At 40.0% G+C, this 14,998-nt stretch overlaps 1 protein-coding gene across 12 annotated transcripts in view; it reads left to right on the top strand.

Annotated features, from left to right (window-relative positions):
- Positions 1-14,998, top strand: part of NSMCE2 (NSE2 (MMS21) homolog, SMC5-SMC6 complex SUMO ligase) — a 239,178-nt gene that overhangs the window by 124,089 nt on the left and 100,091 nt on the right. For 5 of the 12 annotated variants that reach the window (XM_021088935.2, XM_085021703.1, XM_021088934.2 and 2 more), the window contains one exon: positions 1,300-1,383. The exons of 4 other annotated variants lie outside the window; for them this stretch is intronic. In XM_021088935.2, coding sequence (XP_020944594.1) covers positions 1,300-1,383 — 84 coding nt within the window. The remainder of the gene's footprint in view (positions 1-1,299; positions 1,384-14,998) is intronic. 3 more of the 12 variants (XM_085021702.1, XM_021088936.2, XM_085021708.1) reach the window with 1 other exon arrangement.

Raw genomic sequence — 14,998 nt, 5'->3', positions numbered from 1 at the left:
CTATGAATACTAGTGAAAAAATGAATGAATAAATGTACCTTAAGAAGGACTTAGGACCATAGGTATCCAATAGATACAACATTTCTTTAGAGGCTCTTGTTATACTTTTGAATATTATTTTGTATCTGGCACAGCAGTGGGCATAAAGTTGGCACGGTGAATACAGGTTGATTTGAATTTAACAGACACTTTGTGGAACCTGTAGGCAAATGTGGAGTCCACCACGTGGTGCCCCTCTTGATCCCAGAAAGCAGGAAAGTGAAAATACTCTCTGAAAATTAAATAAAGAAATGAACACCTAATATATTAAAGCGAAGAGAGGCAGTGTGATCTTATGAGACCTAAAGATGCAGTGGGCAGAAAGGTTTGATTGTAACCTAATTGAAGATACTGACGTCTTAAAAACAAATAAACATAAGAAGTCTCCATCAGAAGAGCATTTTTTCTGTCTCCGACATAGAGAAGAAGAAAAACTAAAGTAATTGTCATGATACCTCTGGCCAATGGCACCTGCCAGGTGAGGGCAAGCCTCTGGCCTGCCTGGCAGGTGGATTATCTCGCGGTACAGAGCCGCAGAGCCTCATGCTGTTTTGCACTGGAATCCCACGTAATTAACTCCACTTGTTCTGCTTCTGTGCACAGCAAGCTTCTCTCTGGTAATTTGCCTTCCCAAGGAGAGCATTCACTATCAGGCTGGTACAGACCGATGCAAAGATTCAGTATGCCTGATTTCCTCTGGTGTTCACTGTTGATAATAAAGTCGCCTTCTGTTTGTTTTATATACATCAGTGTCTTGTGAGTTTTATTAGCATGAGTCTGCATTCCTGGGCCCAGGCAAAATGAGATCGGGTATCAGAGTCTGCAAGGCTCATCAAGGTAAATACTGCCTTGTGGGCATCTGTTGGAGCGGACTGCTGGATTTCCCAAGTGATGCCCGTCCGTGTCGTCCTGCTCCACCTTCTCTTTCCATCCCACACTTCACCAGCAAAGTTCTTCCCAGAAGGCACGTTGAGAACATCCTAAGAATGTGCACATTTCAGTTAGAGAGTACCAAATATGATGTCAGTGACAGTAGACCCTTGTCCTCCGGGTGAGTATTAATTGTTTGGTCTTGTAAATTTCAACCTCTACGGCCAAACGGAATGTATATTATAGACGCCCCATCATGAGGACCCCCAAACCCATTTCCAGTTCTGGCTTCACATCCTCTTCTGGCTTCACTTCTGGCTCTCATCTCATTGTCAGCATTGATCCTGGCGTCATGCTCAAGTCACTTCCTAACCCAGGTCTCTCTTCCAGCAGTGAAACCTAAAGAAGATGGAGGACACAATGAGTTCGACAAGATTAAGGATAAGGATGCAAGTAGAGCAGGCAATGAACGAGGTTATAGACTTTTTTCTTCCATTCTCATCTTTCCCTCTTTCCTCACAACAATCCTGGTCGCATTTGAAAGGGTTTCAAAATCCCACACGCTACTATAGAAAGAGTAAAAGACAAATTCTCAGTGACTTGTTCAGCCTGTCTATGAATATAATGGAACGTAAACCAGATTTCAATAAGGAAATTGCCAAAAGAATGTCGTGGTAGACAATAGGGCAAAACTCATTTCAACTCCTAAGCAAACCCTGGTATTTTGAAACATTGATTCTTGCATCAAATAAGTACACTATTAGGTAGGAGTTTGTTACATTTCCTCCTTTCTCCCCTACTCCTCTTCTTTCACCCCCATTTCCAGCCAGCTTAAATTTTACCATAAATTTATCAGGAATGCACCCAAATCAATCCTCAGCTGTCAGGTTTGATTTAAAATAATATATCTTTTATTACTAGATTGGGGCCTCACAAAGATTTTCAGGTAGGACAAGTTAATATAAAACCTGAGACCTATTTTTTTTACAAACTTGGTTCTTAAAAACTTTTGTTTTGACAATCACAGTTCTCTTCATTTTATACAACTGGAGTCCTGCAGGAAAATAAGACATTGTTGGATTATTAGTATGTACGACAAGTTCATGAGGCCCCTGTCCCTGTCCATCACTCAGAGCCGTTCCTGTGTATTGATGGCAAGTGAAAGGGGGATGAATTGCTGTATAGGTTTGTGGGTTACTCCTCATTATTTACATGCTGATTAACCAGCCAGTGAATTCTTCTGGCCTCTTGGCCAAATTCACCATCCTCTGGCTTTCATTTTCTTTGGATGAAAGATGATACGTATGAGGAAAGAGTCCATTCTTCATCCCCATGTGAGTAAGGTTTGTTTCACAGCCAGAGACCTCTTGGATGTAAGATCAGTAGCTACTCTGTGGACTCTGCAATAGTGGAAGTTAGGCGGGGTAGCATCGAAACCACTCAAAATCAAGTCTGTCACCACCTCTGAAATACTTGTCCAACTTTAGTGGATTAGTAACAGTATTTTTTTACTAAGTTAGCATTTTCTAATGCAAACCAGATAGCATAATATGTTATATGCTGTTGTGAGGAAATACCCCCAAAAAAAGAAGGAAAGAAAAATCATATTCCATAGCTTCAATAAAAGTTTAATTAGTGGGAAAAGGATGAACTTGGTCAGCATTTGTAAAACCCCTGCAACTCTCAAAACTACCAGTCTTTTTAGAACTTACGTACATTTTCTTATTTTGTCAAAGTGCATGATATGTCTGCAAATAGGGAAGCACATAAACTATACCCTAAATAAAGACAGAGGAATAGAGTGAGTCAGAAAAAGATGGTCCCCTGAAAAGCAGTGAGTGTTTGACCTACTCCTCTCCCTGCCCCTCTTTTCACATAAGCCCAAGCCATTGCCTTCCTTTTGCCTGCTCTCCTTCTGTTGAAGGTCAGTGTCTAGACAGGGATTCACTGGACAGCCCTGAAAAGACAACGAGACAGAACTGTCCCAAAGTGGAGCAGCCTCATGGCGAGCTGAGGTTTGCAGGTTTTAAAACTATGCAGGTATCTTCAGACCTTGACAGCCTTTGTACCAAAGCCCTAACCTTTCCCAGGCTGACTACGTAAGGACCCTGTACAGAATGGCAGGGTAGACAGAAGTTCCTTTGCTTCTCTGTTCTCCCTTTCTAAATTCTTTTTCTGGCACCCTCTGGTTTTCCTCCATCCTTCTTGCAACCCTCTGACTTCTCTGATTCTTGTCCCTGTTCAGTAAAAGTTTTGCCATTAGGCTTGATATCATTAAGTCAGTCTCTGTATAGCCATAGGTCTGTGTGTTGTGTGTATGTATCTCCATTTTGGTCTTGTTCATTTGCAGTACACTTTAGAAAATTTCTTTCTAACCAGATAAACTCCAACAGCAATATTTCTTAAGTTTTTAGGGTGATTGTCTCTTTAGAAAATTACCCTCAAAAATGTATATTCATGTAAAATATTGGATCCAATTTCATGATGTTCATGCCCTCTTAGTACCTATTTATGGATCCCAGCGGGGTTCGGAATCCCCGTCCCATGATGAAATCACAAAATTATCTACTTCAGTGATCATTGGTGATGTTTGAAAATATATTCATTCACAGGATACTCAACAAATGCCTACTCTGTACAGGAACTATGTTGGGCCTTGAGATACAGTGAAAAGGACAGCGGCTTATCTATCAGAATTCACAGCATAGTTGAGGAGACACACAAACAAACAGATAATTATAATACAAAATAGGTGCAATAGTAGGGACAGCACAGGATACTTCAGAGTGTATGTGAGTATTTAGTTCAGCTGTGGAGCATCAGGAAATTCTCCTTACAGTGATACAGTAGTTGTTCTCTCAAGTAGAAGGAATGCTATGTACGAAGTCAAGAGAGTTAGACTTGTGTGTTGTGTTGAACAATTTGGGTTTGATTTCAGAGCCCCTGAAGTTGAGGGATCTTTAACTGAACAGGGTAACTCTGACTTGGAGCATGGAGAATGGATTGGGGAAGAGGACTAGGGGCTGGGAAGCTTCGGTGGTAGCTGGGAGACAATGATAGCGGTTCTAACAAAAACACCGACAGTGTGGATGAAGAGAAGAGGGTGCGTTGAAAGGATATGAATTGGACATCACAGGATTCAGTGATTGAATCCACCCCTTCAACAAATACTTGTTGTGCTGCTGTGTGTTAAAGATGCTCTGAGATACTACAGAGACATCATCTCTGTCTTTGGGTCTAGTGCTGATGACCTCCAGGCTTCAGGAGTGGACAGCTCAGTGGATAATGGCGCTGTCCTCTAGAGGTGGAACAGACACGTGTCTCTAATGAAAGGTCCCTGGAGAGGAGAAGTAATTCTTCAAGCTGTGAACGCACTTCCTGAGATTTTAGGATGTCCCTGTAGTTGTGAATCCCTGTGTCTAATGAGAGGTGTTACTGATGGGAGAATGTTTCCATATGAACAGTATTTGAGGAGGGGCTTGAGAACCAGTGACAGAGATGTCAGTTGGGCTCAGGAAATGGATGAGATGACACAGGAAGAGTGTATAGAACGAGGGGAGAGGAAGGACAAGGATTGGACCCAGCAAAACATTGGAGAAAGGAGAGGACCCTGCTGAGAAAGCCAGGAGTATGGAAAGAATGTGAAGCATGTTTGAAGATGGAATCAGTGAAACAGGTGGGAGGCATAGCATGGCAGCAGCAGGCAGCTTCAGGGTATATTGGACGGGCTTCTGGTTCAAGATGATAACCTGAGCTTACATGTTAAATTTCATAAGTTCATCATGACTTTAGCATGGAATCATCAATCTTCATATCAAAAGTGGCCGGCAAAAGATAATGAAGAAATTTTATACTCTGTGAATTATAGCTAAAGAAAGCTGTTATTAAGTGAAGAGAATAATGATGAAAATTCACTCTTTAAATGTACCCTAGCAAAATTGTTGTATTTTAAAAATAAATTACAAATTTAAAATAAACAAGGGATAGGAGGAGTTCCCTTCGTCGTCGCGCAGTGGTTAACGAATCCGACTAGGAACCATGAGGTTGTGGGTTCAATCCCTGGCCTTGCTCAGTGGGTTAAGGATCCTGCGTTGCCGTGAGCTGTGGTGTAGGCTGCAGACGCGGCTTGGGTCTCGTGTTGCTGTGTCTGTGGTGTTGGCCAGCGGCTATAGTTCCAGTTAGACGCCTAGCCTGGGAACCTCCATATGCCATGGGAGCAGCCCTAGAAAAGACAAAAAGACAAAAATAAAATAAAATAATATAATATAAAATAAAATAAAAAAATAAAATAAGGAATAGGAGTTCCCGTCGTGGTGCTGTGGTTAACGAGTCCAACTAGGAACCACAAGGTTTCAGGTTTGGTCCCTAGCCTTGCGTAGTGGGTTAGGGATCCGGTGTTGTTGTGAGCTGTGGTGTAGGTCACAGACGTGGCTCAGATCTAGAGTTGCTGTGGCTCCTGCATAGGCCGGCAGCAGCAGCTCTGGTTGGACTCCTGGCCTGGGAGCCTCCATATGCCTCGGGTGCAGTCCTAAAAGGACAAAAGACTAAAATAGACTAGACTAGACTAGACTAGAATATTATAAAAACAAGGAATAAACTATAAGCATTCAGATATGTGGGGTTGGGGTAGACTGGAGTGAGGGAGAAGATATTATCCACAAAAGAAGGAGAATAAATTTGTATCCAGTTACCTGATGGCACTATATGCAAAAAGCAACAGAGTATCACCTTAGAACTAGAGGAGAAAGGGTTGTTACCCAAATTTTACAGCCAGCTTAGGCATCTCTACTTTTTCTTTCCTTTTGCTTATTTTCTTTTTCTTTTCTTTTTGTTTGTTTGTTGCTTTTAAGAGCTGCACTCGCGGCATATAGAAGTTCCCAGGCTAGGGGTCAAATCGGAGCTATAGCTGCCAGTCTACACCACACTCACAGCAATGCTGGATTCTTTGACCCACTGAGCAGGGCCAGGAATCAAATTCACTCTTTAAGTGTATCCTAGCAAAATTGTTGTATGTAACCCTGGGTACTAGTTGTGTTTCCACTGAGCCGTAGCAAGAATTTTTTCTTGAAAGGGCAGTAGAGAGATCATCTTTGACCTTGAATGACTTGCAAAATATTCCACTCATGTCCTTACTCTGAAAAAAAATTATGCAAAAACATGCAAGAGCCAAAGAAGTAATTAGTAAGAATAAAGAGCCCAGTAAAGGAAGGAAATTATAGGAGGGTATTTTTTTTAAATTGGTGCGGAATTAACTGTAACAGTTGCTAATATGGTAGTAAGCCATAGACTAATGATGAATGAGTTCTCAAAAAGGAATAACGTGGCAGACTAATAATAAAAATGGGGATCTGCAGTTGTCAAGTATGTCACCGGTTTGGAAGGCGGAGGAAGATGGGAGTGTGCAAGGGGGCTCCCCTAAAATGCTGTTTTGTTATTGCCATTGATAATGAAATACAGGACAAAGAAAGGTCAAGCAGTACTAGACTAGAATAAACTAGAAAACAGATGAATAACTTCCTAATCACTTGGTTAAGAATGAGAGGGAGAGGAGAACATTTGGAAGTGTGGAAAAAACGATATAGTTTAAAATGAAAACAACTTACTCATTACCACACAGGGACCACTTTATTCTATTGAAAGCCAAGGATTCAGTTTTTTGTGTGTATGGTATGTGGAATGATTGGCCCACAGGGACCGGCTGTATAGCACAGAGAACTCCACCCAGTGTTCTCTGATCATCTCTGTGGGAAAAGAATCTGAACGAGGATGGATGTGTGCACACGTATAACGGAATCACTTTGTCGTATAGCCGAAATTATCATAACATTGTAAATAAACTATACTTCAATAAAACTTTAAAAAGTGAAAATTAAAAAAATTTTAATCCAGCTGTAGTATGGAGTTCCTTTGTGGCTCAGTGGGTTAAGGATCGGTGTTGTCAGAGTTCCGGCAGTGGTGCAGTGGGTTAAGGATCTGGCATGGCCTTGGCTGTGGTGCCTCTTTGCAGGGCTAAGATTTGATCCCTGGCCCAGGAACTTCTATATGCCACATGTGCAGTCAAAAAAAAAAAAAAAAAAGATCTGGCATTGTCACTGCTGTGGCATAGGTTTGTTCGATCCCCAGCCTAGGAATTTCTGCATGCCACGGGTGCAGCCAAAAAAAAAAAAAAAAAATCAAACCATAATAAGATCCTAAGGCACAGCTTTAAAATGAGAGGGGGTGGAGGGATCTATAACCATAGATGCAGAAGTTCTTTAAAAATAAGTTAGGAAAGAGTAATATGTTTAACCTATGGCAGTAAATTAAATCTGCAAACTGAATGAGCAAAAAATAGATTTAAAACAAAAACAATCAAAATTGCTTCGGAATAGCCAAAATGTGAATGATGTTGACAAAAAGAAGACTAAAAGAAGGATCTTTCCGGAGTTCCCATCGTGGCTCAGTGGTTAACAAATCTGACTGGAACCATGAGGTTGTGGGTTCGATCCCTGGCTTCGCTCGCTCAGTGGGTTAAGGATCCGGCATTGCCTTGAGATGCGGCTTGGAGGCCGGCGGCTACAGCTCCGATTAGACCCCTAGCCTGGGAATCTCCATATGCCTCGGGAGCAGCCCTAGAAAAGACAAAAGAAAAAAGAAAGATCTTTCCTCCCCAAAGGTGGAAATCCTAGACACACTAATTGTTAAATTATGTCAGATCTTAAAGGAATGGATATTTTCTGTGCTCACTAATCTGTTTTAAAGCCTGTGAAAATATGAAACATTTCCCAGTTCATTTTAGGAAACTAGGATGACTTAGGACCAAAGTCCATGTTTTGTCTTTCTCTTAAAAGTTGAGAGTACTTGGAGTTCCCAAGCAGTAACAAACCTGACTGGTATCCATGAGGATGAGGGTTCAATCCCTGGCCTCTGTCAGTGGGTTAAGGATCCAGCGTTACCCTGAGCTGTGGTGTAGGTCGCAGATGCGGCTTGGACCCTGCGTTGCTGTGGCAGTGGTGTGGGCAGGCAGCTGCAGCTCCAGTTCGGACCCCTAGCCCAGGAACCTCCATATGCCGTAGGTGAGGCCCTAAAAAGACCAAAAAAAAAAAAAAAAAAAAAGTACTTTTACTTAAAACTTCATATGTGAAATCTTAAATATTAGCACATAAAATCTGGCAGCATATTGAAAGAATTGTATGTATGATCAATTTGGATTTGCTTCAATAATGTAGCATTTATCATTAGAAAATCAATTAAGTGGTAATCATGTCTAGAAGTCAAACGAAGAAAGCCTCTTCCAACCATTTTTTTTCATGAGTCAAGCATTATTCTGGTGGGCCAGCAGTGAAACCAAAGTAACCAAGTCCCTTTCTTTTTGAAACATAAGTCCGATGAGAGAACAATAAAAAAGATATTGTAATAAGCACATTTAAAATTTTGGCGTATGATAGATTTTCAGATCAGTAGGGGAAAATTGGCTTGTCAAAAATGTTTGGGGGAGTTCCCATTGTGGCTCAGCAGGTTAAGAACCCAATTAGTATCCATGAGGATTTGGGTTTGATACTTGGCCTTGCTCAGTGGGTTAAGTGTCCAGTGTTGCTGTGGCTGTGGTGTAGGCCGGCAGCTGTAGCTCTGATTTGACCACTTAGCCTGGGAACTTCCATATGCACCAGGTGGGGCCCTAACCCCCCCCCCCAAAAAAAACCAAACAAACAAACAAAAAAAAGCTTGGAACCAGTGGTTAATGTTTTAATGACACTATTTTAAGTCCAAAGTTTATATTTTACATTAAAATACATTCCAGATGAATTAAAGACTTCAGTGTTCAAAAATTGAAAGCAAACTATGAGAAGAAACAATCAGTGAATATTTACATTGCTTCATGTTGTGTTAGATCTTTTCAATCACATCCGAGGGAGAAGTGCTTGAAAGGATTTATGAGCTGAAAGATTATGTCTCCCTGTTTCTGAGACAATAAGGACAAAAGCAACTGCTTCCAACTTGCAAACATGCAGCAAAGCATAACATTTGGAAGATGTATTTGAAAGTTTTATATACAAAGAACTGAAACTTCAACGGGTAAAACCCAATATCATTACTTAATACATTAAGTTTTTTCAGGCAAAGACCAGCTGAACATTTTTTCATGAACATTTTTTGGGTGCTTCCTGCAAGCTAGACGTTGTTGTGATGGGTTACATGTGTTATGTCATGCCATGCTCACAGCAGGCATCTGAAATAGGTACAGGTGGTATTTTACATATGTTACAGGCCTCGCAGAGGCACAGGAAGAGGTCTTAGTAGCTTGCCCCAGGGCCCCCAGCTAATAATTGGCAGAACCAGCTTTCCAATCCAGTCTAGTGCCAGAGTCCACTTTTCTAATCATTTTGCTGTACCAAATATGTCTCTTAATTTTCTGACTTTTTTTTTTTTTTTTTGTCTTTTTGCCATTTCTTGGGCTGCTCTCGTGGCATATGGAAGTTCCCAGGCTAGGGGTTGAGTTGGAGATGTAGCCACCAGCCTATGCCAGAGCCACAGCAACTCAGGATCCGAGCCGTGTCTGCGACCTACACCACAGCTCACAGCAACGCCAGATCCTTAACCCACTGAGCAAAGCTAGGGATCGAACCCACAACCTCATGGTTCCTAGTCAGATTTGTTAACCACTGAGCCGCGACGGGAACTCCTTTTTTCTGACTTATTAAAGCTCTCAGAAAAACTGGTTCGGGGAGGGGATACATTTAACTTAATCAATCTGAAGAGTAAATTTGGATGATGGCTTCCCAACTCACAGCTGAAAATCCACTGGGAGCTTGGGAGGAATACTTTTCTCACCTACATCCTGTCTTTGCTGGGGCGGGCGGCGGAGAGTCCTGTTTAGCACTGAAGTTTTATTCAGTTGCCAAAATAACTTTCAGAAAAATCACTTTGAAGAATTTTTGAGTAAACTATTTCCCTGTTTATTCCAAAACAAGTTAGTGGACTTCAAATGTCACTCATTTCATCTATGTATATTTGCAAGACTGGCTTTTCTCTGTTTGTGACTAGGATAGCAAAACCAAAGCAGTTTGATCCGCAGGCCTTCATTGAATTCTCTTTCCCACACCACTTAGGTTAGAAGGCAAACATTTTCATCAAGCAGGAATACTCAGTACTTAGTTTGATCAAAGCTTTGAAGCAAAAAAAAAAATTTTCCCTCTGCATCAAAAAATAAAACAAAAACCACAACCCAATTAAATAATGGGCAGAGAATCTGAATAGACATTTCTTCCAAAGAAGACACACAGATGGCCAAGGAACTTGAAAAGGTATTCATCACCAATCAGAGAAATGCAAATCAAAACCTCAGTGAGATGTCACGTTACACCTGTCATGGCTTTTATCAAAAAGACAACAAGTAACAAGTGTTGGTGAAGATATAGAGAAAAGACAAGCCTATGTACTGTTGGTGGGAATGTAAACTGGTGCAACTACTATGGAAAACAGTCTTGGAGGTTCTTCATGAAATTAAAAATTAAACTACCATATGATCCAATAATTCCACTTCTGAACATTTTTCTGAAGAAAACAAAAACACTTAATTCAAAAAGATATATGCACCCCTGTATTTATTGCAGCATTCTTTACAATAGCAAAGATACGAAAGCAACCTAACTGTCGATTGGTAAATGAATGGATAGAGATATATAAAATATATTATAGATACATAGTGGAATATTAATCAGCCACAAAAAGAATGAAATCCTGCAGTTTGTAACAACATGACCAAGGGAATTAAGTCAGAAAGAGAAAGACAAATACCATATGATTTCAGTTGTATGTAGAGTCTAAAAAAGAAAACAGATGAACAAACTAAACAGAAACAGGCTCATAGATACAGAGAACAAACAGGTGGTTGCTAGAGGGTTGGGGTGTGGGGGGATGAGTGAAATAGGTGAGGGAGATTAAGAGGTACAAACTTGCAGTTAAAGAATAAATGAGTCACAGGGATGAAATGTACAGCCTAGGGAATACAGTCAATAATATTGTAATAACTTTGTATGGTGACAGGTGGCAACTAGACTAGGTGGTGATCCTTTTGTAATAGATAGAAATATTGAATCACTGTCATACACCTGGAACTAACATAATGTCATAGGTCAATCTTACTTCAATTAAAATTTTTTCCCACAAATCTGCCATTGTTTTAGTATTTTAAGTTTGGGATTAAAAAGAAATCATTGAAGACAGGATTGAGATTTTTTAAGTTTATTTAAAGGTGGCATGAGATTTTAAAAACATTAAGAAACTAGTTTCTATACATGCTTACCAGTATGGAAATGTAAAGATGCTCACGGTCTTTTTCTTTGTTGGTTTTTTAGGGCCACACCTGTGGCATATGGAAGTTCTCCGGTTAGGGGTCGAATTGGAGCTACAGCTGCCAGCCTGTGCTGCAGCCAGAGCAGTGCGGGAGCCAAGCCCTGTCTTCGGCCTTCACCACAGCTCACAGCAGCGCTGGATCCTTAACCCACTGAGCGAGGCCAGGGATTGAACCTGCGTCCTCATGGATACTAGTCGGGCTTGTTACCGCTGAGCCACGAGGGGAACTTCCCACAATCTATTTTTTAAAAACGGCATGACTTCTGCATCCTCCCAGATTTTTTTTTCAGCCCCATTTCTTTTATATTAACTAATTTGAAAAGGACTAAGATGCTGTTGGAATCTTATGATACCATGTATTGAATTTCTATTTATCCTTTTTCAAAATAAATGTAGTGTATCTCTATGGATAGCTGTTGAAATATTTATGGCATTAGCATTATTATTTCCTTATTGTAGATGAACATTTGTTAATTAAAAATAAACCTCTTTTACTTGTTTCACTTTTAATGAGTTCAGGTTTTTATCTAAAATTATTATAGGAATAATTTCTTCTGTCTCTTATTTTGTCATGTCTCTTACAAACATTGATTAGCTTTTGTCTTAAATCCATCTAAATCTTTTTTTTTTTTTTCCTTGTCTTTTTACAGACCGCACCCATGGCATATGGAAGTTCCCAGGCTAGGGGCTGAATCGGAGCTACAGCTGCCAGCCTACACCACAGCCACAGCAACTCAGGATCCAAGCCATGTCTGTGACTTACACCACAGCTCACAGCAATGCCAGATCCTTAACCCACTGAGCAAGGCCAGGAATCGAACCCGCACCCTCATGGATTCTAGTCAGGTTCGTTAGCTGCTGAGCCATGGCAGGAACTCCCCAAATCAATCTGAATCTTGACCTTTAAATAGTTTGGTTTATGTTGACAGTGAGAACAATGTTGTTTATAACATCAATATTAGCCAACATATACTAAATGTGTATTATAATAAAAAGTATATACAATATGATCTCATTTTTATAAAATAGATTTAAATCTCTGATATGCCATGAGGAAAAGAGTCTAAAAGAATAAGTAATGCAGCTATTAAAAATGACTATCTTTTGGCATTCCCTGTGGCTCAGCAGGTTAAGGATCCAGTGTTGTCACTGCAGAGGCTTGGGCTACTGCTGTGGTGTGGGTTTGATTCCTGGCCTAGGAATGTTTATATGCTGAGGGCGCAGCCAAAAACAAAGATTATCTTTTATGTTGGAACTACAAGTGATCTAAATTTTTATTTGTATGTATGTTCAAAGTATTTATAATAAAAATGTATTATTTCCTAATTTTAAAGACAATAAGGGAGAAAAGCGGTCACCTACCAGACAAAGTAGACAAACGGCAGTAGCTTTCTGATATACCAGCCATGCCCATTGGCAAGTATAATGGAGGGAGGGACAAAATAAAGAAGGAGATAATGCAGTTCTCAATAATAATAGAAAATGCCCAGAAATGAACTTAAGAAATATGTAGATCTTTTCAAAAAGCAAATTTAAATTTTTCTGAGGTACTGGAAACAATGGAAAATTGAGTCACAGGCATTAATAAGAAGACACACTTTTTTAAATGGGAGATATCTGAATATGTTTAAATTCTAATGCAAAAAGAGGAAAGTTAAGTTTTTCAAACAGTGGAAGGAATAGCATTTGGTGCCTGAGTATATATGGACCTTGAGTGAGAGCTAGGTGATGGTGATATTTCCAAATTTCCAACTTACTTTCATATTTTAATATCTTTAAAATTGGCGTATGTCTCATTGTCAATGAGATCTTATAATGGGTGGCTTTTTTTTTTTTTTTCTCAGCATGTGAAATAATGGGGCATTTTAAAATTTGAGGGAATGCAGCTGACCCTTGAACAACACAGGTTTGAACTGTATGGATCCACTTATAGTTGATTTTTCACTTGGTTGGAGGGTTGGTGTCCCTAACTCCCAAGTTGTTCAAGGGTCAACTGTATTTTAATCTGGTAGTTAATGGTTTGAAAATCAATTGTGTTTATCCATTTCAAAATTATCTTACACTGAAAGCATACATTTCACCTGTATAGTTTGTTTAAACAGTGCGTAAATTAGATTAAATGGATAGTTACAGGTGGAATGGACAATTCAGAAGTTCAGGACTCTGGAGCTCCTGTGGGGGCAAGGACCCCACGTTGTCTCTGTGAGGATGCGGGTTCAATCCCTGGCCTTGCTCCGTGGGTTAAGGATCCAGCAGTGCCACAAACTGCAGTGTAGATCACAGATGCATCTCAGATCAGGTGTTGCCAGGGCTGTGGTGTAGGCCTCAGCTGCAGCTATGATTCAACCCATAGCTTGGGAACTTCCTTATACGACAGGTACAACCATAAAAAGAAAAAAAAAAAAAAACCAAAGTTCAGAACTCAAGCTCTGGAGCAGAGCAGGGCCAGTCAAAACATCTTTACCTGTCTTTTGGGCAGATCTCTTTACTAGCTTTTTTTTAATCTGCAAAACAAGGATTCATAAATGGTACCTATTTCTAAAGATTGTTGTGAGGAGTAAATGGAAAAGACACATAAAGCTCTTACCATCGTGCCTGGCAAATGGGAAGCTGTAGTCAGCTGTAGCTGTGATGACTGTTTCCTGAAGTGCTGTTTCAGATTGCAAAGAAATAACTGCCCTTTACCTGCCACCCCAGGGTACTGCCATGTCTCTTTAAGAAAAGCTAGATTCTATCTGAAATAGGCAAATAGGCAAATATGTTGTCATATGAGCTCCATGTTGCCTTGTCTTGAAGGATGTTAAACTGTTATCTGCTAAAGAATTTGAGTTAGCAGGTGTACACAGATTCTGAACCTCATTGTGCCCAGCCCAAAGCCTTGCGTATGACCGATACGTAAGTACTGATTGATAATTATTTAGCCCCAAGGAGCGGCCTTTCTTTTTGCTTGAAACAAAGAAGATGCAGTCTTTGTAGATGGGTGTTTAGGGAACTTCTGCAGTTATGTCCCAGATGGATTGTAAGAGTTTGGTTTTTTGTTGCTGTGTGTTTTGGGGTTTTTTGGTTTGTTTTTTTTTTCCTTTTTTTTCCCTGATGTTGTACTGGGCACGGCCTAGTCACTGCGTAAACATTGGCTAGGGAGTACAGATATTGTTGTAAATATACCTCTTAGTTTGTCTAGTAACACCAGCATCCTATGTGACTTATCTTTATTATAGACTTACTAAATGAGTATTGTGCCCTTTCTCCAGAGTGCTTAACTCGAAGTCATATAGGCAGTCTGATTTATAAGGTAGTTGCATTTAGGAAATTACCTTTCCTAAATTGCCTTTCCTAACTATTCTGCCATGCAGGAGGGAATTCTGAGAAAAAAGTTCATACCTTTGGTAAATGCTTCTGTGTGTTCAGTGAATGGACACTTCCCACCAACTTTTGCTTTTGCTTTTCTGGTTAGTCATAGTCATTATAACCTCTCCTCTAAGATTATCTAGTATTTTGGAAGCTCCTCAGAAAGCTTAGAAGATATTAAATATTTTCAGGTCTAAATGTGTATTTCTAAAACTATAGTTCGTTATCTCTCCGTATTCAGCAAACTGTTTTTTAATTTTGTCAAAATTTAATTTTTAGAATTGGGTTTGTAATTCAGTCCTTAATGATTTCAAATTATTTCATTTCCTTTGACCTTAATAATTACATTTAATTATTCAAACTCAGATGCCTCAGTCGTTCACATTTGTGTGTGAATCAGTCATGT

This window comes from Sus scrofa, chromosome 4 (assembly GCF_054392235.1).
Source record: "Sus scrofa isolate SSC_HxYL_T2T_F1_AM1 chromosome 4, Sscrofa_HxYL_maternal_Yorkshire_Landrace_v2.0, whole genome shotgun sequence".
Classification (NCBI taxonomy): Eukaryota; Metazoa; Chordata; class Mammalia; order Artiodactyla; family Suidae; genus Sus; species Sus scrofa.
The sequence above is the reverse complement of the archived record's forward strand: the minus strand, read 5'-3'. Positions and strand labels throughout refer to the sequence as shown.